This window comes from Choloepus didactylus, chromosome 3 (assembly GCF_015220235.1).
Source record: "Choloepus didactylus isolate mChoDid1 chromosome 3, mChoDid1.pri, whole genome shotgun sequence".
Classification (NCBI taxonomy): domain Eukaryota; kingdom Metazoa; phylum Chordata; class Mammalia; order Pilosa; family Megalonychidae; genus Choloepus; species Choloepus didactylus.
This window is the reverse complement of record NC_051309.1, coordinates 7,234,657-7,252,336: the sequence shown is the minus strand read 5'-3', so window position 1 is coordinate 7,252,336 and position 17,680 is coordinate 7,234,657. Positions and strand designations below refer to the sequence as shown.

At 44.6% G+C, this 17,680-nt stretch overlaps 1 protein-coding gene across 8 annotated transcripts in view; it reads right to left on the bottom strand.

Annotated features, from left to right (window-relative positions):
* Positions 1-17,680, bottom strand: part of LOC119529209 (dihydropyrimidinase-related protein 1) — a 256,553-nt gene that overhangs the window by 180,527 nt on the left and 58,346 nt on the right. For all 8 annotated transcript variants that reach the window (XM_037829366.1, XM_037829368.1, XM_037829367.1 and 5 more), the window contains 2 exons: positions 1,864-1,920; positions 305-487 (listed from right to left, as the gene is read on the bottom strand). In XM_037829366.1, coding sequence (XP_037685294.1) covers positions 305-487; positions 1,864-1,920 — 240 coding nt within the window. The remainder of the gene's footprint in view (positions 1-304; positions 488-1,863; positions 1,921-17,680) is intronic.

The following is a 17,680-nucleotide window of genomic DNA, read 5'->3' as shown; positions in this document are numbered from 1 at the left end:
AGAGGAAGCAACCAGAACAGAGGTCCTGAGAACGCATGAAAGAAACCCAGTGATGCTTGAATGACGCTGAACCAAAGTGACATTTGGGTGAGTGATTCCTGCATCACACCCCGAGCTCTTTACGAGGTCATCTGATTGACTTTTCTCTCCCAGCCCAGGTCTGGGTGCTGGCACCGGGAGGCATCCAGGGGGCATTTGCAGGCGGGGTCGGCGGGCAGGAGGGAGGGACAGGGCAGGCCAGTTGTGGGCAGGTGGACGGACGTGTCCATAGGGCTCGGGGACAGGGCCGTCTGTGGGCACCTACCTCTCGCACTTCTGGGAGCAGGAAGGAGGCCGCGTACTCAGCCAGGGCCGCGTCGTCCACCATGGCCTGCGCCATCTCGGATAGCAGGGTGTCCGCTGCGCCGTGTGTGTGCAGCTTCTGCAGCAGGTGAGTGATCAGCCGGTTCCTCTCCTGACACTTCCGGACCAGGGAAGCCACCTTGGCCTGGAAGGAGGGGAGTGAAGGAGGAGCGTGGGGGTCTGGGGGGCCCAGGGATGCTCCCCGGGGATGGGAGGCGGGAGGGGCGGCCCAGGCTCCCTGCTCTCCACCCCCACCCCCTCCGTTGCCTGAGCTTGGCCACGACCACAGCAGCCTCCTCCCCGTCGCCCTCCTGCTCCCCACAAGCCAGAGCGAACTTTGAGAACAGAAGGCTGAGCTGCTGCCCACCCCGTAGCGGACCCCCAGCACCCTCGGGCTCAGGGCAGCAGGAGATCAGCTCCACTGCTGCTTGGTTCTGTGAGCAGCTCCTCTGTGTCCCCGACTTGCTCTGCTGTAAAATGGGACTGTTCATAGCTCTCGCCCACAGGGTCATTGTGAGGCCACAAGGAGACAGCGGCTCAAAGTCTTTTCACAGAGCTGTGCGCACACAGGCTCTCGACGACATCAGCCGTTATGCCAGCCTGGCTCAAAAGGCCTTCTGGACTGTCTCTGCACCCAACTGACCCATCACAAATGCCCCTCCTTCTCAGCCCTGCCATTCCGGCCCCACACCCTGCTGGACAGTCTCATCACTCGGCTGGTTGCTCTTGCGCTTCCCAAGAACCTGTTTGCTTGCTCAGATCTTGTCCCAAGGGCAGCCTGGGCACCACCTCCACCAGGCAGGCCTCCCTGATACTCAAGGGTGGGCTGTCCCACTGGGCCCCCCAGCCTCCAGCTTCCTTTTTCCCTTTATTACATTTTATATTTGTGGGTCCATCTCCCACATAGACTTGGAGGAATGTGAGGTCAGGGCTGACCCTCCCTGGGTCCCCAGCACTGTCAGGTGCAGGGTGCACAGTGGCACCGCCTTCCGATCCGTCCCCGAGACTCGAGACCCGCAGGTCAGAATCGGGCAGTGCCTGGGCGCCCGGGAAAGGCAGGCAGGGGTGATAGAGGAGTCTGCCCAGGATGCCGAGTCTGGGCAGGGCCCCTGGAGGCCGAGTCCAGACAGACAGACGGCCGGAGCTAGGTCAGGGTGCAGGGGCCCGGCACCGAAGGTCCCCAGGATCTCCCTGCCCCGGCCCCTCAGCATGTTCAGCCCAAACGACAGCAGCTTCAGAGGCTGGTAACGACGTGCAGAGACCTTCTAGGTTTACCAAGTGGGAAAAGCAGGAGGCAAGAAGATAAGTCTAAGGGAATCTCAGGTACACTTGAAAATACGCTGGAGGAAAGCACAGGAAGACACTGGACTCTAGAGAGGAGGCAGGTAACTTCTGCCTCCTTCCTTCTGCTTTCCAGGCTTTTTATACACTAGAGATAGACAACGTTCATCATGGAAAAAGCACTAAGCTCTTTCTGATTTAAGAAAAAGACATTTCATATTGATTTCAGGAACATATTACCTCCAGAGGCGTCACAGCCAAGTTTGCTTCGTGTTGCCGTTTCTGAAGTTCTTCAAGCTGGAACAGAACCAACGCCTTCTGTCATGCTCAGCCATCGAGGACCCTGACTCAGTGCTCCACGAGGCCAGCCTGGCTCAGAGAGGGGGTTCCTGAGCCTCCCTGCTCGCCCACAGGGAGAGGTCATGCAGGAGGGGCCTTTCCCACCACCCCTTCCACAGGGCCCAGGGGAGGAAGGGTCTGAGCTGTCGACAACGGCCTCTCGCCTCCTCTGAGAAGAAAGCCTCCCAGATCCCCCACTGAGGGCGGCCCGTTTGTTTTGTTCTGTTTTGTTTTGCTGTGTTGTGTTATGTTTTATGGGGTGGTGTTAAACCTGCGGGTTCCAGATGCAGCCCCTGGGTTCTAATCCCGGCCCAGCCACTCACCAGCCCTAAAACCACTTATTTGTGCCTGGCTCAGTTTTCTCATCTGTAAAGTGGGACTGCTGTTCGTGCCCACCCAGGGTGGGAAGCGTGGTAAGGACTAGCGAGTCGTTTCACGTTGGGGTCTTAGAACATGACCCGGCCCCCAGACAGTGCCCGGTAAATGGAAGCCATCACCACGATTAGTGGGATATTAAAGACGACCATGAGTTCACTGACACGCCTCCCACCAAGAGGAGGGGTCCTCGGTCCTTCCTGGCAAATCTGGGCCGAACTGTGATGCTTCAACCCATCGAACAGCCTGGAAGTGACACGAGGCCAGTTCCGGATCTGGTCCTCACAAGGGATGGAAGTTTCCGCCTCCATCTCTGCCGGCGCCGAGCCACCACGCTCCTGCTGCAGAGGCCACGAGGGACGCCCTGGGACGACACGGAGAGTGGAGTGCAGCCCCCCAGCCACCTGCCGGGGCCCAGACATGGGAGCAAGGGGCCTGGGACCCCCAGCTCAGCCCCGACCCTGCTGCATCTCACCCAGGGGCCCTTGCTGATACCCTGGGGCAGAGTCACCAGTCTGTATACGTTTCCTCTCACCCCTTAGCTCCCTCGCTAGTCAGTTAGAAAAGCTACATAAATCAAAGTCCTCTAAGACTCTTCTCGATGCTATGTGCCCGCAATCAGACTGTGTGTGCGTGCGTCTGTGTGCAAATGTGAAATTTTACCAAGCAAAATGTTCTGCATCTTGTTTTAGTCATTTAATTTATAATATAGTCAAGTTTCCATGTCAACATGTACAAACTGACATCCTTGTTCTAAATTGTAGCATACTTTTTCACTGTGAGGCCAAATCATAATTGATTTAATTATTAACAATTTTTAATTGTTATTAATAATTCAATAATTAATAATCTTTGTTATGGAATTAATATTTTTTCTGTTTCTTTGCTTCACAGACAAGGCTGCCATTGACACTTCTATCCATCTATTTTGGCACATGTTTCTGAATCTATTCAAAGGGCAAAATTCCAACTCCAAGCACACTGCCTTATATTTGAAAGGTACTCAATAATATTTTCAGGCACTATTATTGCACATTTGTATTAAACCTTTTTGCTTCAGTTTAAGAAACTGCAAGAACATATTGCTGTGAAATGTAAAGCAGAGCATTTGCAATTAAAAAGTGAGTGACAAGAAAGTGAAAAGATTACCCACAGAATGGGAGAAAATATTTACAAATCGTATATCTGATAAGGGACTTAGATTTGGAATATATAAAGAACCCTTACAACTCAGTAATAAATAAACAAATGACCCAATTTAAAAATGGGCAAAGGATCTGAATGGACATTTCTCCAAGGACGATATACAAATGGCTGAAAACACATGAAAAGATGCTCAACATCATCAGCCATCAGGGAAATGCAAATCAAAACCATGAGATACCACTTCACACCCACTAGTGTGGCTATAATAAAAAAGACAGACAATAACAAGTGTGGCTGAAATGTGGAGAAGTTGCAGCCCTCACACAATGCCAGCAGGATGGGAAAATGGGGCAGTCTCTGGAAAACAGCCTGGCAGTCCCTGAAAAGGTTAAACATAGAGTTACCACGTGACCCAGCAACTCCACTCCTACATATACACCTAAAAGAAATGAACACACACGCCCTCACAAAGACTTGTACACATATTTCCATAGCAGCATTAATTATAATACACCTAAGTGAGAAAAACCCACGTGCCCATGGACTGATGAATGGAGGAATAAAATTTGGCACGTCCGTACAATGGAACGTTACCAGGTAACAAAAAGAAATGAAGCTCTGATCCATTCTGCAACGTGGATGACCCTTAAAGAAGCTATCCTAAGTGAACGAAGCCCTTCACAAAGGACCACAAATAATATGATTCCATTTATAATAAATGCTCAGAATAGACAATTAATACAGATGGAAAGTAGATGAGTGGCTGCCAAAATCTGGGGGTGGGGAGAAATGGGGAAGGGACCGCTAACCGGTATGGATTTTTTTTGGGGGGGTGGAGGAGTGATAAAAATGTACTAAAATTGTGATGATGGCTGCACAACTCTGTCAATATATTGAAAACTACAGAACTGTCCATTTCAAATAGGTGAATTGTATGATATACGAATTATATCTCAATAAAGCTGTTAGTTTTTTAAAGATATGGATAAAGCAGTATGGAAACAAACAGAAAAAGCAAATGAGGCCATTGCACCCTGTGTTTTCCTGAAGACTGACACCTAAGGACAACATTTTGAGGCTAGTGGCCTGAGTGACATAGGCAGTGTAGCATGGAGGGGTATCCCCTTGTGGGCCCTGCAGGATCCTAAACTCACACCCAGCTGTGTAATCCTGAACAGGTCAGGCAGCCTCTCCTTTTTCCATCTGTTAAAGAGGCAGGCCCCATGCTACCTGCTCCACGGTCGGTTTTAAGGGTCCCCGAGTAAAATGCCTGATCGCGTCTGCCCAAGGCAGCTCCTCAGTGTCAGCCTCCCTCCCTGTTCCGTCCATATGATGACACGCAGCTGGATTTCCATAGCTGGGGTCTGCAGAAGGACACACAGAGCCCCTGTTCACAGGCGACCACTGGAGGAAGGGCTGCGTACATACACTTGGGGAGGGGCTTCCCTATCTCCCCAAATCCTGAGGTTATGTAAAAAATCCACCACAGGAGACAGGCTTCTTGTAATGACAGTGTAGCTCGTTGCTGACCACTCATCTGTCCAGAATAAGACGAGCTGGACAAAACACACAAGCACAGGTCGAAAGCATCAGAGAGCTGCCTGCGCATATGAAGACTGGAGGGTGTAAGGTCTCAGGAGGAAAGAGCAGAGAAGCGAGCTCAACAATCTGAGCTGCTCCCCTCCTCCCCAGTTATTGGCAGAAAGCAGCCGGAACAGGCCAGGGGGGCAGTGCAGGTGTCCTCACATTCTTACAGAGGGAAGGGAAACTGGAGGGACGAAAGGGACGAAAACTGGAGCCAGGTTCCACCCAAGAGGAGGGGTCCTGGTTAATAAACATCCCACCTTTCATCCACAGAGAACGAGCCCAGCTTTGAATCCACCCAAAGGCCTGCCAGAAGCAATCTTTTCTCTGTAGAATTAGAACACCATCCAGAGTCTAAAACATCAAAAATGCTTGGCATTTGGTCAAAAATTACCTGGCGTAACAACAGACTAAACTAGGTGAGCAAAAGCCAAGAGATCCACTAGTGAGCCAGATACTGGAGTTCTCAGAGACAGGCTTTAAAGGAACTGATTGAAATGCTCAAGAACCGAACTATAAGAATTTCAGCAGAGAATTGGACATTAAAAAAGAGTCAAATGGAAATTCTAGGAATGCAAAAGATGATAACTGAAATTAGGAACGAAATAATGAGTTTAAGAGCAAACTGGACTCATCTAAAGAGTATTATTTAACTGGAAGATAGATTAAAAGGAAATACTCAAATTGTAATATAGAAAGGAAAAGAATGCAAAAAGAAAAAAGAGAAAGAATATTTAAAAACATATGGGATATGGTAAAAAGGTTTAACAAATGCAATTGGAGTAAATTTTTTTTTTTACGCATAAGTAGGAGAAAAAAAAATCAGTACTACACACACACAACACATTGGTGGAGGAAGCAAGGAGAGAACTATCTTTGTTTACTGGAAGCAGGTGCTGCTACTTTGGGAAGCAATTTTCCAACACATGTTAAGATTCAACAAGTTTCCACTCAGTTCTCTGAACATTTACATATAAACTATAATAACAATTAATGACAATATTTAAAATGTAATGATATACTATAATAATAAATTAAAGGATAACTATGGGTCCAAAAATAGGAAATCACATCCACTCAATGGTTTACTGAAGTCATACAATAATAGATACAAAGGCTATGAAGCAACATGGACAAAAACATATAGAACCCTATGTCGAGTGTGACGTGAGTTACACAGAGAGCACATGGGAAAAGAATCAGGAATTACATTGACCTGCTCACAGTGCATTTTTCATCCATCAGCTTGTCAAAAATGTTTCAAGGTTGAGAACATTCAGGGTAACAAATTGTGGGGAAACAAGTATATTCTTGATGTAACCACTCTAGAGGGTTATTTGCTATTATCTATCAAAGTTGATGATGGACTTATTCTTTGACCCAGTAATTCCTCTGCTAGGATTGAACCATTTTTTTTAAACTAGGAAACATACGCCAACACAGATGTATAGAAATGTCCACTGGAGCCTTGTTTGCAAAGTAAAGAAACAGAAACAATATACATTTCCCCAAAGAACAGGTTAAATAAATCATGGTTCGGCCTCACAACTAAATAATGTGTGTAAAAAATGGAGTCAGTTTGCACGCATTTAACCTGGAAATATCACCAACATTTTTTATTAGATAAAAATAAGATGTAGATTACTTTTGCATGATATAATTTCATATATATTTACACATATACATATTCTGACTTTAGGAATGTGAAGTTGAAAAAAATATTAAAGGACAGAAGGGGTTGGGATTGAGGGGAGAGGAAGGACTTCTTTTTGTGCATTTTAAAAAATTGAGACAATTTTTTATTTACTTTCAGATCTAAGAAATACCACAGTGAGATCCCTTGTACAGTGCGCCAGGTTTCCCCAATGGTAACATTTTGCAAAACCATGATAAAATACTGCAGCCAGGTACTGACACTGACACAATCCACAGATCTTATTCCAATTTCTTCAGTTTACCGTGTACTCACCTGCGTGTGCGTGTGTACTGAGTTCTATGCCATTTGATCGCCTCCAAGACACTAAACAGCCCTTTTATAGCCACATCCACCTCCCTCCTCCAGAGGAAGGACTTCTACTTCTATTTATGCAACATTTTTTGTTTGATTTAAATATATATATATATATACACATATACACATATATATATACACGTTGTTTTTGTTTGTTTTGAGTAAACAGAGGTTAGCTAGACGGGGTGATTTATGGCCCATGTTTTTCTTCCTTACACCGTTCTATCCTCTAAGAATCCAATACAGACCAAGTAGCTGCTGCCGAGACCTCAGCTGTTTCCCGGTTCACGAGAGGGGAGAGGGGCCCGGCCGCAGCCCACCCTGTCCTTGAGCTCGTCGCGTTGGCGGCTGGCCTCCTCCCGGGCCGCCTGCAGTGCCCAGCGCGAGGTCTCCTGGTCCCTGAGCTGACACCTCAGGGTCAGCGTCTGGGGCTGCAGCTGCCGGACGCGCAGCCGGAGCCCCTCCTCGGACGCCGCGGCCTCCGCCTCCCGCAGCTGCGGAAACCAGGATTGCAACGGAGCGCGTGGGTCACCTGCAAGCCACTCGCCTCAGCCAGAAATGGTAACCCATGCTCTTCTTAACTTTTTGTTTCGCTGCTTACCTTTTCTCAAGGTGAAAATAATTTCAATAATAAGGAAGTAGAAATCTCCCCAAATCCTATAATCCAGCATAAATGTGTGATTATCTGTATAATTTCTTCGGGTCTTTGCTCTGCCCTTGCGCACGTGTGTGGATGAGTGTGTGGCCCAGGTGGTTTTCTTGGGGGTGGGGAGGGGTGTCAGAAAGGGTGGGGGGAGCCCCAGAATAATATTTTAGACTATTTTAAACCATGCAATATGGTTTTGGAATGCCAAAATCTGTTTTAATAGATTGGTTTCAATAGATTGATTCACCTCATGATGAATAAAACTTAAGTTTCAAATCAAATTATGAGATGCTTATGATATTAAACTTTCATATATTGACATAAAACAGAAGCTATTGTATTTTTCCCTAAACACTTTTCTTAAATCAGCACCAAATTGCCTCTCACTCTTCTTGGGTCTCAAGTGCAGCTCATGGGCTTTGTACGGACACCAGTAAGCGGTTCCTGGGAGGAGGGCGGGAGTCAGGACAGCAGCTGTTTTACAATTTTAAGTGTGGCCAGTTGGTAGTGATACTACTGCCCCTAATGTTTCTGGATTCTAAATTATTATTTTTAATTTTTTTTACATTTATATTTTTATATCAATAGACACAGCTATTTTTCTATATAAAATTGAATTGGAGACATATACAGGACATTACATCCCAAATCACCAGGATACACATACTTTTCTAGTGCTCATGGAACTTTCTCCAGAATAGATCATATGCTGGGACATAAAACAAGCCTCAATAAATTTAAAAAGATTGAAATTATTCAAAGCACATTCTCTGACCACAATGGAATACAATTAGAAGTCAATAACCATCAGAGACTTAGAAAATTCACAAATACCTGGAGGTTAAACAACACACTCCTAAACAATCAGTGGGTTAAAGAAGAAATAGCAAGAGAAATTGCTAAATATATAGAGACAAATGAAAATGAGAACACAACATACCAAAACCTATGGGATGCAGCAAAACCAGTGCTAAGGGGGAAATTTATAGCACTAAACACATATATTAAAAAGGAAGAAAGAGCCAAAATCAAAGAACTAATGGATCAACTGAAGAAGCTAGAAAATGAACAGCAAACCAATCCTAAACCAAGTACAAGAAAAGAAATAACAAGGATTAAAGCAGAAATAAATGACATAGAGAACAGAAAAACAATAGAGAGGATAAATATCACCAAAAGTTGGTTCTTTGAGAAGATCAACAAGATTGACAAGCCCCTAGCTAGACTGACAAAATCAAAAAGAGAGAAGACCCATATAAACAAAATAATGAATGAAAAAGGTGACATAACTGCAGATCCTGAAGAAATTAAAAAAATTATAAGAGGATACTATGAACAACTGTATGGCAACAAACTGGATAATGTAGAGGAAATGGACAATTTCCTGGAAACATATGAACAACCTAGACTGACCAGAGAAGAAATAGAAGACCTCAACCAACCCATCACAAGCAAAGAGATCCAATCAGTCATCAAAAAATCTTCCCACAAATAAATGCCCAGGGCCAGATGGCTTCACAGGGGAATTCAACCAAACTTTCCAGAAAGAACTGACACCAATCTTACTCAAACTCTTTTAAAACATTGAAGAAAATGGAACACTACCTAACTCATTTTATGAAGCTAACATCAATCTAATACCAAAACCAGGCAAAGATGCTACAAAAAAGGAAAACTACCGGCCAATCTCCCTAATGAATATAGATGCAAAAATCCTCAACAAAATACTTGCAAATCGAATCCAAAGACACATTAAAAAAATCATACACCATGACCAAGTGGGGTTTATTCCAGGCATGCAAGGATGGTTCAACATAAGAAAATCAATCAACGTATTACAACACATTAACAAGTCAAAAGGGAAAAATCAATTGATCATCTCAATAGATGCTGAAAAAGCATTTGACAAAATCCAACATCCGTTTTTGACAAAAACACTTCAAAAGGTAGGAACTGAAGGAAACTTCCTCAACATGATAAAGAGCATATATGAAAAACCCACAGCCAGCATAGTACTCAATGGTGAGAGACTGAAAGCCTTCCCCCTAAGATCAGGAACAAGACAAGGATGCCCGCTGTCACCACTGTTATTCAACATTGTGCTGGAAGTGCTAGCCAGGGCAATCTGGCAAGACAAAGAAATAAAAGGCATCCAAATTGGAAAAGAAGAAGTAAAACTGTCATTGTTTGCAGATGATATGATCTTATATCTAGAAAACCCTGAGAAATCGACGATACAGCTACTAGAGCTAATAAACAAATTTAGCAAAGTAGCGGGATACAAGGTTAATGCACATAAGTCAGTAATGTTTCTATATGCTAGAAATGAACAAACTGAAGAGACACTCAAGAAAAAGATACCATTTTCAATAGCAACTAAAAAAATCAAGTACCTAGGAATAAACTTAACCAAAGATATAAAAGACCTATACAAAGAAAACTACATAACTCTACTAAAAGAAATAGAAGGGGACCTTAAAAGATGGAAAAATATTCCATGTTCATGGATAGGAAGACTAAATGTCATTAAGATGTCAATTCTACCCAAACTCATCTACAGATTCAATGCAATCCCAATCAAAATTCCAACAACCTACTTTACAGACTTGGAAAAGCTAGATATCAAATTTATTTGGAAAGGGAAGATGCCTCGAATTGCTAAAGACACTCTAAAAAAGAAAAACGAAGTGGGAGGACTTACACTCCCTGACTTTGAAGCTTATTATAAAGCCACAGTTGCCAAAACAGCATGGTACTGGCACAAAGATAGACATATAGATCAATGGAATCGAATTGAGAATTCAGAGATAGACCCTCAGATCTATGGCCGACTGATCTTTGATAAGGCCCCCAAAGTCACTGAACTGAGTCATAATGGTCTTTTCAACAAATGGGGCTGGGAGAGTTGGATATCCATATCCAAAAGAATGAAAGAGGACCCCTACCTCACCCCCTACACAAAAATTAACTCAAAATGGACCAAAGATCTCAATATAAAAGAAAGTACCATAAAACTCCTAGAAGATAATGTAGGAAAACATCTTCAAGACCTTGTATTAGGCGGCCACTTCCTAGACTTTACACCCAAAGCACAAGCAACAAAAGAGAAAATAGATAAATGGGAACTCGTCAAGCTTAGAAGTTTCTGCACCTCAAAGGAATTTCTCAAAAAGGTAAAGAGGCAGCCAACTCAATGGGAAAAAATTTTTGGAAACCATGTATCTGACAAAAGACTGATATTTTGCATATATAAAGAAATCCTACAACTCAATGACAATAGTACAGTCGGCCCAATTATAAAATGGGCAAAAGATATGAAAAGACAGTTCTCTGAAGAGGAAATACAAATGGCCAAGAAACACATGAAAAAATGTTCAGCTTCACTAGCTATTAGAGAGATGCAAATTAAGACCACAATGAGATACCATCTAACACCGGTTAGAATGGCTGCCATTAAACAAACAGGAAACTACAAATGCTGGAGGGGATATGGAGAAATTGGAACTCTTATTCATTGTTGGTGGGCCTGTATAATGGTTCAGCCCCTCTGGAAGTCAGTCTGGCAGTTCCTTAGAAAACTAGATATAGAGTTACCATTCGATCCAGCGATTGCACTTCTCGGTATATACCCGGAAGATCGGAAAGCAGTGACACGAACAGATATCTGCAGGCCAATGTTCATAGCAGCATTATTCACAATTGCCAAGAGATGGAAACAACCCAAATGTCCTTCAACAGATGAGTGGATAAATAAAATGTGGTATATACACACGATGGAATACTACGCGGCAGTAAGAAGGAACGATCTCGTGAAACATATGACAACATGGATGAACCTTGAAGACATAATGCTGAGCGAAATAAGCCAGGCACAAAAAGAGAAATATTATATGCTACCACTAATGTGAACTTTGAAAAATGTAAAACAAATGGTTTATAATGTAGAATGTAGGGGAACTAGCAATAGAGAGCAATTAAGGAAGCGGGAACAATAATCCAAGAAGAACAGATAAGCTATTTAACGTTCTGGGGATGCCCAGGAATGACTATGGTCTGTTAATTTCTGATGGATATAGTAGGAACAAGTTCACAGAAATGTTGCTATATTATGTAACTTTCTTGGGGTAAAGTAGGAACATGTTGGAAGTTAAGCAGTTATCTTAGGTTAGTTGTCTTTTTCTTACTCCCTTGTTATGGTCTCTTTGAAATGTTCTCTTATTGTATGTTTGTTTTCTTTTTAACTTTTTTTTATACAGTTGATTTAAAAAAGAAGGGAAAGTTAAAAAAAAAAAAAAAAAAAAAAGAAAAACAAGGAAAAAAAAAGATGTAGTGCCCCCTTGAGGAGCCTGTGGAGAATGCAGGGGTATTCGCCTACCCCACCTCCATGGTTGCTAACATGACCACAGACATAGGGGACTGGTGGTTTGATGGGTTGAGCCCTCTACCACAGGTTTTACCCTTGGGAAGACGGTTGCTGCAAAGGAGAGGCTAGGCCTCCCTATGGTTGTGCCTAAGAGCCTCCTCCCGAATGCCTCTTTGTTGCTCAGATGTGGCCCTGTCTCTCTAGCTAAGCCAACTTGAAAGGTGAAATCACTGCCCTCCCCCCCTACGTGGGATCAGACACCCAGGGGAGTGAATCTCCCTGGCAACGTGGAATATGACTCCCGGGGAGGAATGTAGACCCGGCATCGTGGGACGGAGAACATCTTCTTGACCAAAAGGGGGATGTGAAAGGAAATGAAATAAGCTTCAGTGGCAGAGAGATTCCAAAAGGAGCTGAAAGGTCACTCTGGTGGGCACTCTTACGCACACTTTAGACAACCCTTTTTAGGTTCTAAAAATTGGGGTAGCTGGTGGTGGATACCTGAAACTATCAAACTACAACCCAGAACCCATGAATCTCGAAGACAGTTGTATAAAAATGTAGCTTATGAGGGGTGACAATGGGATTGGGAGAGCCATAAGGACCACACTCCACTTTGTCTAGTTTATGGATGGATGAGTAGAAAAATAGGGGAAGGAAACAAACAGACAAAGGTACCCAGTGTTCTTTTTTACTTCAATTGCTCCTTTTCACTCTAATTATTATTCTTGTTATTTTTGTGTGTGTGCTAATGAAGGTGTCAGGGATTGATTTGGGTGATGAATGTACCACTATATAATGGTACTGTAAACAATCTTAAGTACGATTTGTTTTGTATGACTGCGTGGTATGTGAATATATCTCAATAAAATGAAGATTAAAAAAAAAAATTGAATTGGAAGACTTAACCATATTGGGCATACCCTTTGATTCTTGCTTTCTTTCCCCTTAACGCTGCACCATGGGCGTTTCCCCATGTCATTAAATAATATTGAAAACACGGTCATTACTATCTACGTTGCATTCTGGGACCGTGTCGAACACTTATTAATGTATTAATAATGTAGATTAATAACGTAGATAGTCTAAAATTTCCCTGTTGTAATTAGAGCTATGATCCTTCTACAAAAATATTTGAACGCCCCTCTGATTCTGTCCCTAAGGCCATCAGAAGGGGAATTTCTGGGCCAAAGGGCACGCGCACATATGGCTCTTGGTTCATAGGCCTGAGGTGGCCTTTTGAAAAAGCAGCACCAAATAAGTCAAAATTCCTCTGTGAGGGGTGGAGGGAGCCCGGAGACTCAGCCTTCTACAACCCCTTCCTCCTTCCTTGTAGCAGTGGTTTTTTCCTTACATCATAATGCATTAATGCATTAAATGCATTTTATTTAAATCAGCTGCTTGCGGGATCTCAAGGTCCATAAAGAGCCTCTCTTCCGGAGGGTTGCGCTGGAGGACTGGGATCCCCCAGCAATGCTGCTTGGGACAAAGGGGATGAAGGGAGAATCGATGCGCTCCGGCCACTGCCTGGGTGCCTGCCTGTGCACAAGGAATTCTGCAGCAGAACAGGATTTTTTTTAATTACTAAATTTGCACAGCATGGGCGGGAGATCGACAGGCTGGGCCGTGTCGAGAACAGATGGGTGCCCGAATGGTCCCCTAAACGCCAGCTCCCAGTCTTGCAAAACAACTTGGCCTCTCTGGGAAGTTCGGTGCCTCTGCTGCTTGCCTCCTCTGGCACTGAGCTGGCCCAGGGCTTCTTGCACAGCCCCCGAGGGAGCATCCAGGGAATGTTCTACAGAGAATCAAAGGCAGGGTGGAGCTCACGGGGTCAGCCCTGCCAGCTGTCCGGGGAGTCACCGGCTCCCTAGGCAGACATCACGGCTGGCTGTACTTGGGTCCAGGAGACAGTGGTGAACTCGGCCCCCAGGGAGCTCTGTCTGGTGGGTGGGATGACAGAGGAACAGGAAATTCAACATGGCATGGAAGAGAGAAGCAGGAGGCACTGAACCACCCAACCAAGGCACCCATCTAGTGGAGTGGGGGTAAAAGTTTAACAACCGCTCTCCAAGTTGGGGAGGGACACTAATGTGTAGCATTTGCAGAGTTCTGGGCTGTAAATACTCCCACCATGCCCAGCAGCAAGCTCCCAATATAACACTAAGTTGGGAAGAAACACACACGAGCCAGCTCTAACACCACTCCACTGAACGCAACCTGGGGGTTTAGGGACAGCTTCCTGCAGGAGACAACCCCCTCACCCCAAATGAGAGCTATTAGAGGAGCAGGCTTTCCCAGGAGAAAGCTAGAGTGGAGGCAGGGGCAGGTCAAGGATGGAGGGATTAAGGCAGAGGTTGCAGCACGGAGAAAAGAGGATGGGAAGGGAGCAGAAAACGCTGAAGTTCCCGAGGCTCTCAGAGGCAGCTGATGATACACAATAAGCAATCTGGATTCCACGCTAAGTGCAGTTTCAGGCCACACACACTACCATCAGGTTTGTGACTCAGGATCTCTCCACCTGGGGCTGGGAGAACTGGGCGGAGAGAGGATGCTTTCTTCACCCTCTGACTCCCGTCCGTCCATAAATCCCATTGCATCCAACTCCAGTTTGTATCTAGTATGTGCTCTTCTTTTAATCTCAACTGCCTCAACTCGAGTGTCATTTCTTGCAAGATGACTGCAAAAGCCTCTTAACTGATCTCCCTGCGTCTTGCCCCTTTTCCTCCTAGCCGACAGTAATCTTTTTAGAAAATAAATCGGATCGTGCTGTTCTCTCACTTAAAACCCTCCAATGGCTTCCTGTTGGATTTAGAAAAAAAGTCATAGCCATGGCCTCTAAAACATTTGTGATTTGTCCCCCGACAACGTCTCCAACCTAATCCCATACCACAGCCCTCCTTGGCCACTGTGATCCACCCACATGGGCTACTTCTGTTTTTCCAACATCCCAGACTCTTTCCTGTGTCAGAGCCTGATCACTTGCTATTTCTTTGCCCGGAAAGCTCTCCTTTGGCTGGCTCCTTTCTAACCCTTCCTGCTTCAGCTCAAAATTCACCTCTTCAGAGTTTCCACCCACCAGGTCTGAATAGCTGGCACAGGGCAATCATAAGATCTGGGCAAAACACAAAAGCAATTATTTGCAGGCATTGGATGGCAACCGATGCAGGACTACAGTCCACAAGAAAAAGGAAGCCTAACAACCTCCATGTTCTTCCTGGATTTGTCTCTGAAACACTTTCTGAACCGTGGTTTCAGAAAATAGAGCCCAAGCTCGGATCTGTGGTCCTGCTGGGTGAAGAAATAAGAGACTGGAGCTCAGGACTCCTATGACAGCTGGGTCTGAGTGATAGCGTAGCAGAAAGAAGATAGCTACTGAGAAGAACCCAGATGTCATCTTATAAATACCCCACGGGTCCTTGGCCAAATCACAGGCTGGGCAGCACAGGGCAAGACTCTGAGGCCTGGCAGAGAACAGCAGTTGGGGTGTTACTTGCCGGAGACAGTAGAGTTCTGGCCAAGCTAAAGTGGAGAGATCCTGGTAAATGTGCTGGGAACTCAACCAATGCCCAAGGAATAAGGACCGTGCTTTAGGAGTAACATAATGCCCAGGACTGAGGGAAAAAGTAAGGAGACCTGTGTATCAACAAGACCATCTGCTGATCATTTAACTACTTATCAGAACAAAACTCAGTCGACATTCTTTGGAGGAAAATAATAATCAGCAATCTCCACAACATGTCATGTATCATGCCCATCTCACATATAATGCCCATCTCACATAAATATTACAAAAATTACTAGTCATGTGAAGAAGCAGGAAAATGTGATTGTTTACCAAGAAATATAATAGTTATTAGAAGCAGACCCAGAGGTGATCCAGATATTGAAGTTACCAGATAAGACCTTCAAAATAACCATAATTCATGTGATTTAAGAAATTAGGGGGGTGACGTCATCAACAAGGCGATGTAAACAGCTACTGAATACTCCTCTCCAGAGACTCAAGAGAAAAAGGACAATTCTGAATTGTTTGAAGCTCTGGAGGAGGGTACAGACTGGAGAAAGGCTCTGCAGATGCCGAATTGAAGAAAGAGAAGAAATACCAGGTAGGAATCTTCTGTCCCAGACCAGGCAGTCCTCTCCCCTCCCCCTCACTCAGGCTCGGTGTGGCAAAAGGCACAGAATCAGCAGATGGGACCCCTCCCACCAGAGACACAGATTTTAAAATCTCTCACAGCAGTGAAAAAATACCACCACTGTTTGAAGACCCAGGGACAGGGGATGACAATTCTAGGTCCAGGTCATTGACGGACAAAGAGACTGAGAAAACATGGACAGAGACTGTGTTTCAAGTCCTGAGTCTGAAAGCTCTTCCCCCACCCTTGAGGGATGCTGGAGTGCTGGGTCAGCTGAGGGAGGATTTTGCCACAGGTGGAGCTCCACATCGAGCCAGATTTTGGCTGGCAAAGTGAGGGCATAGGAATCCCACAGTTTCAGTTCACCTGTGTAGATGCAACCTGCAGTTGGAGGCAAAGCAGCTTCTGAATACAACTGAGTTACCGAACAGCATCATTTGCTGACAGTCCAGAAGGTTAAGAGAATTGAAACACTTTAAAAAAGATGCTTCACACCCTTTCTTAGGACCACAGGAGCTGGTCTAAACACCCTGCACAGAAACCCAGCCCAATTTTGGCTGAGAAATATGTAAGACCCAACTGTTAAAGCAGGGCTCTAAAACAAACCCAGGTCTTGCTGACCAGCAGAAAACAGAGCACCAGTGAGAGCCAGAAGATCTATATTACCACACACACTGAACTTGCTGGGGTGCCCACTGCCTATCTCCCATCCCTGTGGCAGGGGTGGCTGCCTGATTTAAGGGGAAGACTGGGGGCAGAGCCAATCTGACAACTGGCCAGCAAGAGAAACAAAGAAATATAGAGATCAAAGAAAACCAACAAGAAAACCCAAGGCAAAAAAGAGAAAACAACCTCCAGAATAAACAAATCGAGAAAATCAGATGCCTAGACAGCAAAAGAATAATGAGCCACACCAGGAAACTTGAAGATATGGCCAGTCAAGGGAATAAACACCTCAACTGAGATTCAAGAGTTGAAATAATTAATTAAAGATGCTCACACAAATCTTCTAAATCAAATCAATGAGTTGAAAGAAAATCTGACAAAAGAGATGAATGATATAAAGAAGACATTGAGTGACCATAAGGAAGAATTCAAAAGCTTGAAAAAACAAATGGCAGAATCTATGGGAATGAAAGGTACAATAGAAGAGATGAAAAACACAGTGGAGACATACAACAGCAGAGTTGGCGAGGCAGAAGAAAGGATTGAGGAACTAGAGGACAGGACACCTGAAATCCTACATACAAAAGAAGAGAGGGAAAAGAATGGAAACATATGAGCAGGGGCTCAGGGAACTGAATGACAACATGAAGCACATGAATTTATGTGGCATAGGTGTTACAGAAGGAGAAGAGAAGGGAAAGGAGGCAGAAAGAATAATAGAGGAAATAATCAATGAAAATTTCCTAACTTTTATGAAAGACATAAAATTATAAGACCAAGAAGTGTGGCAT